Here is a 9,151-nt window from a genome sequence, read left to right on the forward strand (position 1 = left end):
TACCCCCAGTAAAAGTTTACTAGGGGTAGTAAACTTTATTTTTCGTACTTGGGTTAAGATCACGTAAATTCCGATGGCATTTAAAAAAATCCAGTGAGATTTCTGGAAAATTCCGGCCACCGGATGCCGGCAATTTTCCGGCTGTCGGAAAATTCCGGTCACCGGCGGCCGGAATTCGGAGTCCGGCGACCGGAATGCGGCCGCCGGTGACTGGCGCCGGAGCCCGGTGTGCTTCCGGCAAAGTCTTCCCTCCATCTTTTTCACTTTTTCTCTTTAAGTAAAAGCTAAGGGTAAAAAAGTCTTTAAAAATATAATTTTATTATATTTTAATAAAGATTTGTGTATTTGGGCTTAAAATAAGTATTTTGTATTCAAATTGGCTAATAAAAAAGATTATCATTGAAATGGGGTTTGACTTTTTCTATTTTGTGCAAATGATCTTTTTCCCATGATTTAAAGTCATTGCGCTTTAGCCATGCAATTTTTTTTTTTTTTTTATACTTTTTATTAATAAACTCATACACCCTACATATGTCAATGAGGTTTGAACCCATGACGTTAAAGTTGTTAGTTAACCATTTTAACCAACCACGTTACGGCTCACCGACAACAAAACTGAACTGCATTATTGAGTATGTGAAGCACACACAGATAGGAACGCATTTCTTCGTGTGCATCATATCACATTCAATTAGCCAAGTATATACCAATGAGTTTCACAACACATCTCCAATGTCAAAATAAAATATTGCTTTTTGTCATTTTTGCCCTGTTTCAGACTTATGCTTTACTAACATAAAGTTTAAGACAGAAATAAGATACAACACTAATCGAGTTTATCCATAGCCACAGCACACATAAGGTAATAGGGTACATTCACAGTTCACCAGTTTCCACATACCTATACAATCTGCAAAGAACTATCTTGAACTTCATCTGAAACTCAGGTGCTTACACCTTCGAAAATACCCTGGAGTTGAATACCTCGTTCAAGAATTGTTTTTGATCCGTCGAGAATACAATAAAGGAAAATCACAGAATAACAGGACGTACAGAACCCAGCTTAACACTAACCGGCGCGATAATGAAACTTGTTGCATGATTCCATCTACTTTTGTCCCTGCTTCTTCCATAACACACCAATCTTCTTTAACATGGTCACATTTTTCTTCTTTGGTGAGTCATCGTCCAAGTCTTCTGAATAAGGTGAACTCAAGGGATTGTAGTGGCTGTCAAGAGAACCTGTTCTCTCCACAAACTTCCCGTTGTTGCCTGTTGATAGGATAGCCGCAGCCGCCTCAGCGGCCTTCCTCCACTGATCTGCCTGCACCTTCAACCTCCTTAACTCAGCCTCCAATTCAGAATTCGCTGCCTGTGCTGCATCCAGCTGCTCAGTCACTCGTGCTACTCTCTGAGTACTTTTATCAGCTTCTTCAGTTAAATGGCCAACCTTTATTAAAGCCTCTCGCTCTGCCTCCCTTGTTGCTTCAGCCGAAACAACAGCGTCATTATTAACTTTGTTGCTCTCTATTTCCTTATTTTTAAGTTCAATCTTCAGCATTTCATTTTCCTCAGCGATGTTCTGCAATTCTGTCTCCTTATCCATCAAACTGGCCTTCAACTCTACCAGTGCAGTTTCCGACTTCTTCAGCTCCATTGCAAGTTCAGATTCCCCGCCTTGATTTGATAGATTGTTCTCAATCTGCAAGCTCAACCTGTCATTTTCCTCCGACAGATTCTGCATTTCATTTTCTTTATCCATCAGCTGAGTCCTCAAGTCTTCAACTTGATCCCTTACATGCTTCAGTTCTGATGCCCATTCAGCTTCCCTCCGACATGATTCAGATTTTGTAGATTCAACTTCATCATATGCACTTCTAATCTGCAGTGTGCTCTGAATATATTCTTCTTGGTATCGCATCTCAGCCGCATCTAATGCAGACCTCAATTGACTCACTTCAGATTTCAAACAATTCAGCTCTTTTAACTGTACTGTTTCTTCATTTTCATCTTTGCGAGCAAGCTTTGAATTGCCTGAAGAGTTCACCAACTGATTACTGTTACTAATAGCAACTTCTGCCTGAAGTTTGCTCACAAGACTCTCCAGTGACTTAATGCGATCTTTAGACTGCTCCAACTCCATTGATAAAGAGTTGTAGTACTCCAAGCCTTTGGTCTTATCAGATTGGAGTGATTCTATGGTTGCATTCGCCCTCTCCAATTGCATGCGAGTACTGTCTATAAGATCTACAGCCCTCGCTTCAGATTCTTTGCAATCACTTAGCTCTGTTTTCAATTTCTCAATCAGGGAAAGAGTTTCAGAAAGTTCCATTCTCAAGGTCTGGATCTCGGCATCTGCTGAATCTGCATGCCTGCTCTGGGTGGCTTTAGAGTCCGCCACCATTTCCAGCTGATCCTTTAGCTTCTGAATTTCATTAATAGCAGAAGCCAAGGCAGTAGAATCCATCGAACGTTGCTGCTGAACAGCCTGAAGTTCAGATTCCCATGCTCTATCTCGATCCTGAGAAAGTTGACGGAGCTCTTGAATGCGAGCATCTTCAGAAGCAGAAATTTCCCGCAGTTGCTGTTCAGACTCTTCAAGCTTTGCAGACCTTGCTAATAGTTGGTTCTTGGCTTCTTCAGCCTCCTTCTGGGATCGCCTCTTCGCTGACTCAGAGGAATTTAACTGGTCTTTTGCCCTCTTCAGATCCTCTTGCAACTGAGAAAGTTGTGATTCCAATTCTGACACTCTTCTTGGCAGCTTCCTCTGTAGCTCATATAATGGAAAAGGGAAATCAAATGAGCAAGTAACCTCTAAAACAAATTATGCATAATGAAACCAAGAATGTCTGTATCAAAGAGAGCCTAGACGATAACAACAACAGCATTGGATGCAATTAGCTATGCTTAGGATGATAAGAAACATACTAGACAACCTACTGTTCATAAGTTATCACAGAATACCTCAGCTACTGGACTTCGTGGCGACCTGCGTTCAGCGACTTTTGGACTTCCTTTTGGGGTCCGAGTTGCCATATTTGGAGAGGATACTGAATCAGGATTTGATCCAGATGTCTTAGCAGTTCTAGGTGTCGCTTGAGATTTCCTTTGAGGCACTTCCAAAGACCCACTTCTGTTCTCCAATAAGAAAGGCAATTAAAAATCTACAGACATGCATGGACGATTTAAAGAAAATACAGGTTGCTGCTACTGATGGCAAAAACTGATCAAGAACAAGAGCTAAAGAGGAGAAACTAATGAAAGGATATCAACTGGCTACAAGTTATCTAACGGGGCTGAAGTAAGAAAGTTAACTAGTTTGATGCTAATCTTGAAGTTGACGCACCCATATCAGTATCAAATTAAGGACAGTTTACACAATCATTTGGTGGCACTATCTCTTAGATATACTGGAAACTGACTCCTAGTTCATAGTTCAAGCATTTTTTAAGCAATACATTCTTTAGATTCGTTCAACTTCCTTTTCAGATACAAAAACAGCTATATAATTCAGGCAGGGGATGAACAAATGAGACTTAAAAATGAGCATATAATTTCTAAATTTACCTCAGGTCTCTAAACTTTCTTGTGAAGAAGAGAGTGAATTGAAGACTACTATACATTATCAGAAGACAACAGAATCAAGCAAAGAAATGGTGATCTTACTTTGCTTTTGGTGTCTGCATCTTCTTTTACTATTCGGTGAAAGTTCTGCTGTCCTTGTGATCTCCCTTTCAAATCCAGGGACCCGAAACACCTGCACTATTTCAGAGAACTCTTTGTATGAGGAAGAAACATAAAGCAAAAGTTTCATATATGATGTGCATGGAACCTCAAGAGTAGGGATTTTAAAAGAGCAAGGCCACCTTAGATCCGTATTAAGTACACCATTTAACTAACAAACAACACACCTGCCTTAAAAGAAAGTTTACAGAAACTACCACCACTACTACCAACCAAAGCTTAACAATATTCAATAAGTATAAGAAAGCTGCATCTGCAAGACTCATGGAGTATCATGAAGCAAACTATGTCACAACCTTTTCAATACCCTTTCTCCTTTTCCCTCCTTTTTACTCTGTGACATACTATGTTCCAAACACATGATGAAAGCCAACAATGGGCCAATGGCAATTAGTAAATGACAAAAGTGACCACATAGGGTTGCTCTTGCTCATGATAAAAACAGAGTCTGTGTGTGAATAATCAATTGGGTGTGGGGCATTGAAGCACATTTTTGTTTAGTTGATGATACCAAATTTTTCTTAATTAACATTTTGCTAACTATAAACAAAAACAAAACATTTCTTAAAAATGCACCAATTACAAGCTTATAAAATTTCCATGCTCTTCAACGTTTTTTTTTTCTTCCCTAAATTGGAATATGCCGCCGCGCTTTGATAGAGATATACTTCATGAAAGACGAGCATCACAGAAGAAACATATAATAAAATACGTAGATCTATTGCAAATTGGGTTTGTATGACAGATCTAAATGAAATTTAGCACTTGAACATCTCAGCATAACTGTGAAAACAGAGTCTTGTGCTCAAGAAGAAAAAGAAAGTGTTTTATTGAACCATAACATGAAAAGAAAGGAACTTCAACTCTTCTTCTCCAGTTACATTCAGAACCAAAGAGTGCTTGCAAACCCAAAATGGCAAAGCAAGAACATTTTAGCTCAACCACCATTTTTTTTATTTAAAATCAAGTTACCCAAAACTTCAAACTAGAAAAACAAAAGGATCACATAACAACAAGACAAGCCCAAAGACACCCAGAAGCTGAAACTGCCAAAAACCACAAGCTTACTTAAAACCCAGAAAGCACAAAACACACACACACACACACGCACACACACACACGAACGAAAGGAGGGATGGTATGAAATGGGAAACACTTAAACTGAGAAGGACGAAGGTTTGGTCTTACCAGAAAGATCTAAACACAGAGCTCAGGTGGCGGCTGCACCTCTGCTTGGCAAGTACCAACTAAAACCAACTTGATACGGAGTACTGGTTTAAAGTTCAACTTGGTGTCTTGTCAAAATGCCAGAAGACCTAAAGCTTAGAGGTTCGAGAAAGGAGAGAAAAAGGTGAGGTGGGTTTGTCTCTTGTTGGTGTTTTAGCATTGGTACGTTCTTGGGTTTCTTTCTTTCTATGCTCAATTCCCGAGTGAGAAAGAGAAGTCCTTATTTCTCTTCTCAGGTCTTTGCTTTTGCCAGTGGTGGAGGGAAGTGAGAAACAGAGCAAAGCAATAAGCAAAAATGGTTTTTATTACTATTCAGAGCTCTTATTACTCCAAGCTAGCTTCTGAGACTCTCTCTGTCTCTAACGCTCCGAATCACATGGGGTATGGTGGTGGGTCTCCGTATGTGATTTCTACAGGTACCAAATTTTATTTTATTTTTATTTTTTATTTTTTTGGTTTTTGGGGTGAGCAAGCTCAGAGGTCAGTGTGCCCAGCTCTCATCCTAGTTCCAACATGAAAAAACAAATGGATTACTTTGATTATTTATTATTTAGTGCTGCTTATAAAACTAATCCCAATTAAGCTGTTCCTATTGGGGTCTCAATTTTCTTTGTTTTCGGTGCAATAGGAATCTTCAGACGATGGACTTAGAAACTCTTTGTCCACACTACACTTACAAAAATGTCGTTTGAATCCATTACGGAACGATTAACGGAAACTCTTGTCTTCACTAATACTCTTAAGCAATATGGTATTATGATTGAAGGATTAACTTCATTTTCCGAAACAATATAAGAGTTCGAATATCATTTCTTTTTGTCTTTTTTTTTTTAAATGCATTAAATCTTCTCATTGAAAACATTTGTATATACGTGCGACACGTACCAAATTAAGTTTGATATATAAGTTAGATTTTTTAGTATCATTGAGCAAGATATTCAATGAAATATCTTAATTCTTAAGAAGATTGATGTGAATCATGTGATTATATTTTTCCACCACATGAGATCAATGTTCTAAAAAACATTAGGTGTTAGTCGAGCGGACAGCATATGATTAGAGCCTACAAGGAGATTAATCGGTTTTCTAACTCTCTAGATGGACCATAATTAAAATAGTGAAGCACCGTCTAACGCATAGACAGAGATTAATCGGTTCTAAGCGGGGATTTTTAAAATATTACATGCATGGGATAAAAGTTTTTATAAGTCAATTTGTAGCAGGTTTGTTCTTTGCCATATTTGTAGCGGTCAATTTTTGACACCCACATGAACAGTTAAAACATTCACTCACACACATGAGATTGCCCAAACCAAAAGCCACCTACTTAAAATGACAAAGAGTTGAAGTTCTACACTTCTACTCTAACTCCTTGTTCAAAATTGGCAGTTCATTGAATCAAGCATCCTTCATAGTTCATACATCTACCTCTTACAGCTGGTTTGCACAATCTTACTATCTTAGGGCCTTTGTTAATGCTTCTGTTTTGCTTCATTATAGAGGCTTCTTTGCAAACCAATGTACAGATCCCAGTTTTGTTGATCCCCAGTCTTTTTCCCTTGAACCTTTCTCAACTGTCCCTTGACTAAGGACTCCATACAGGGTCAATGTAACTGATATCTAACAACGAAAACTGATTAGACATAGCTTAAATGGGTCAAGGTCATACTGTGAAGCTTTCCCTTCAATAATGGCATGCGCTACAAGCCCTTAATTTTGGGGTTACAGGACAGTGGTAATGGTAGGTAACATAATGAAGATGAAATAGGACATAGTTGATGGGCTAGATCCCTGATGATTCATGGGGTCCTGCCACACTGCACCAATGAAACTAAGATGAGACAAAATGAACAAATGTAGCAACCACCAAAACTGAGATTGGAGGATGGCTTTGTCAAGCCCGAGCAGCTCTTTTATATTAGCAATGTATGCGACTATTAGAAGAAAAGTACCTTTGCAGGACCATCTGTACGTGTTTAGGTGTGTAGTTTATCAGATTATATATGTCTACGCAATGCATTCATACCTCTGATTTGATATATGAATATTGTTGCAAACTATATAGTATGTAAAATTGCATGTCCATAAGGAAGTATATATCACCTCAATATGCATCTGCCAGTGTGCCACATTTTTAAAGCTAGCTAGTGACTCTATATGGTATCAGAGTCTTACTCCAAGAGTTTCTCCATTCAAGTTTGCCAATCTCACTGTTGTCGATCAGTAAGATGTAACGTACAATAGAGCTGCAAGATATTGCGTCGTGTTTCAGAACCACAGTAAGATGTAACGTAGAATAGAGCTACAAGATATTACGTCGTCTTTCTGAATCATAAAATCGTTACTCTTTATTTATTTTTATTTCGCGATGCACGTAATGGAAACTGTTAAGTTTTCAGCAGAGAAGACATTACCTTAATTTAGGTTTGTACTTCCATATGACTAGTACCAAAGTTGAATAACAATGCACAACATCAAGTGTAAAACACTAGTGTCGATCATCACAACGATATAACGCGACATTTTTCCATCGATTTAGTCTACATCACATGGAAAGACAATCACATCAACCTCACTAAAGGTTACGTTATGGCAACTTCATTACATGTCCTTTTATATTTTGGGAAGCATAACGCATTCTATCCATCTAATGGATTGAAATGATAACTAGGTAACTACATATGTCACACTTGTTTGCCTCTCGAGTACTTTGTTTGCAGAGAAAGCAAGTTAGTATTTGAACAGCTTATAATGTGTGATCATTTTCTAAGAGCGCAAAGCAATACCCTTTTCTAAGCAAAGGAAAAAGTCACACTCATTGCTGAAAATGAAACTGACTTGGAAACTATACAATGGCTATATTAGTTGCTGCTGAACTGTGTAGTTTCACTTGTTCAAAACCTACTGGTCCACGACTACTAAACATCATAGATTGGCATCCAATTAATTTGCTGGAGCTACTAATTATACATGTAAACAAAATATACGTAGATCTTTGTCTCCACATTACACCAGTCTTTTATATTGCTCTGGAAAATCATGACCTTCTTAACTAAACTACTGACAGACTTGCCTATGGTGCAGGGAATATGCATTATTAATTATTAGGTCCATATTATTCACGCCATTTTCAAGTGTCTTGTTAAATGATTATTATTAAGATTCGAGCGTGCTAAATATGATCACCTGGGCCATTCTATTCCTATATAGAACCCTTTATGTAGAGCTTGTTCTGATTTGATCCCCCTTTGATGCAGCTTTCGCCTTTCAGTGGAACATAGACGGTTTTGCTTCAACAACACGTATTTTTGTAGAAGCACACGTACAAAGGTACCTGCGTAGCTTGAAAGAAATACTTGCATCTGTATGCTTTTAATTAATTGTGTGAAAATTACTTGGTAGTTCCAAAAGCAATTTCAACTCTTTCTTATTAGGGTTCTTAAAATTTCTACCCCAACTAATACTTGCAATCAAATCAGTTGCCGCAAGCATATATATGTATTTGGAATGCAAGCTAAAAGCAAGTTCCAACAACCCATAACACCTGAAAGGCCATTTTATAGATTTGGTACCGCACATTTTAATTAGAAAGCGCTTTCAAGTTTCAAGTATATCGCCAATTAAGATACAATGGAGTCTACTTGTCCATGTATTAGGAGAAATTACTACACAAGAACACCTCGAAATTGTTAGGAAAAAAGTACAAAAACAAAGAGGTAGATCAACATGTCTGTCACTTAATTTTGAATCAAAATAAGATACAATATTCCTTACTACATACAACTAAACTCAATCCAATCCGATCCAATAAATTAAAAAACCGTAAACTAGTTCATTACTGACACAAGATACAAACTGCATATATAATTCCTGGTAAATAACCGCAAATCGTCAGCAACAAGCAGATCCAAAACTCTACCTGCAATTCAAACCAACAAGACGAATTCAAACTTGTATATAACCCGAAAGAAGAAGATCAGGAAAACGAGAAGGACGTAGCTAGTTTTGAGATGCTGCCGTGGATTATTACTCACCCCACAGCCATAGCGGATGACGACGCCGAGTGGTGGAAGAAACACGGCGAGTAGGAGCTCACAGCACGTCGCGCATGCGCCCATTGTTGTTGTTGCAGGTCTGATCAGAGAGAGAGAGAGAGAGAGAGAGAGAGAGAGAGAGACTT

At 38.3% G+C, this 9,151-nt stretch overlaps 2 protein-coding genes across 2 annotated transcripts; both read right to left on the bottom strand.

Annotated features, from left to right (window-relative positions):
* Positions 1–734: 734 nt before the first annotated feature.
* LOC101301511 (interactor of constitutive active ROPs 2, chloroplastic-like) lies at positions 735–5,165 on the bottom strand. The gene is made up of 4 exons (XM_004304351.1): positions 4,933–5,165; positions 3,667–3,757; positions 2,965–3,133; positions 735–2,767 (listed from the first exon to the last, which is right to left on the bottom strand). Exons 2-4 carry the CDS (start codon positions 3,684–3,686, stop codon positions 1,109–1,111), a joined length of 1,848 nt encoding a protein of 615 aa, XP_004304399.1. The 5' UTR covers positions 3,687–3,757; positions 4,933–5,165; the 3' UTR covers positions 735–1,108.
* Positions 5,166–8,806: 3,641 nt separating this feature from the next.
* LOC101307040 (hydrophobic protein LTI6A-like) lies at positions 8,807–9,089 on the bottom strand. The gene is made up of 2 exons (XM_004306186.1): positions 9,006–9,089; positions 8,807–8,890 (listed from the first exon to the last, which is right to left on the bottom strand). Exons 1-2 carry the CDS (start codon positions 9,087–9,089, stop codon positions 8,807–8,809), a joined length of 168 nt encoding a protein of 55 aa, XP_004306234.1.
* Between the last annotated feature and the right edge of the window lie 62 nt (positions 9,090–9,151).

The sequence above is a fragment of the Fragaria vesca genome, linkage group LG6, assembly GCF_000184155.1.
Source record: "Fragaria vesca subsp. vesca linkage group LG6, FraVesHawaii_1.0, whole genome shotgun sequence".
Lineage (NCBI taxonomy): Eukaryota > Viridiplantae > Streptophyta > Magnoliopsida > Rosales > Rosaceae > Fragaria > Fragaria vesca.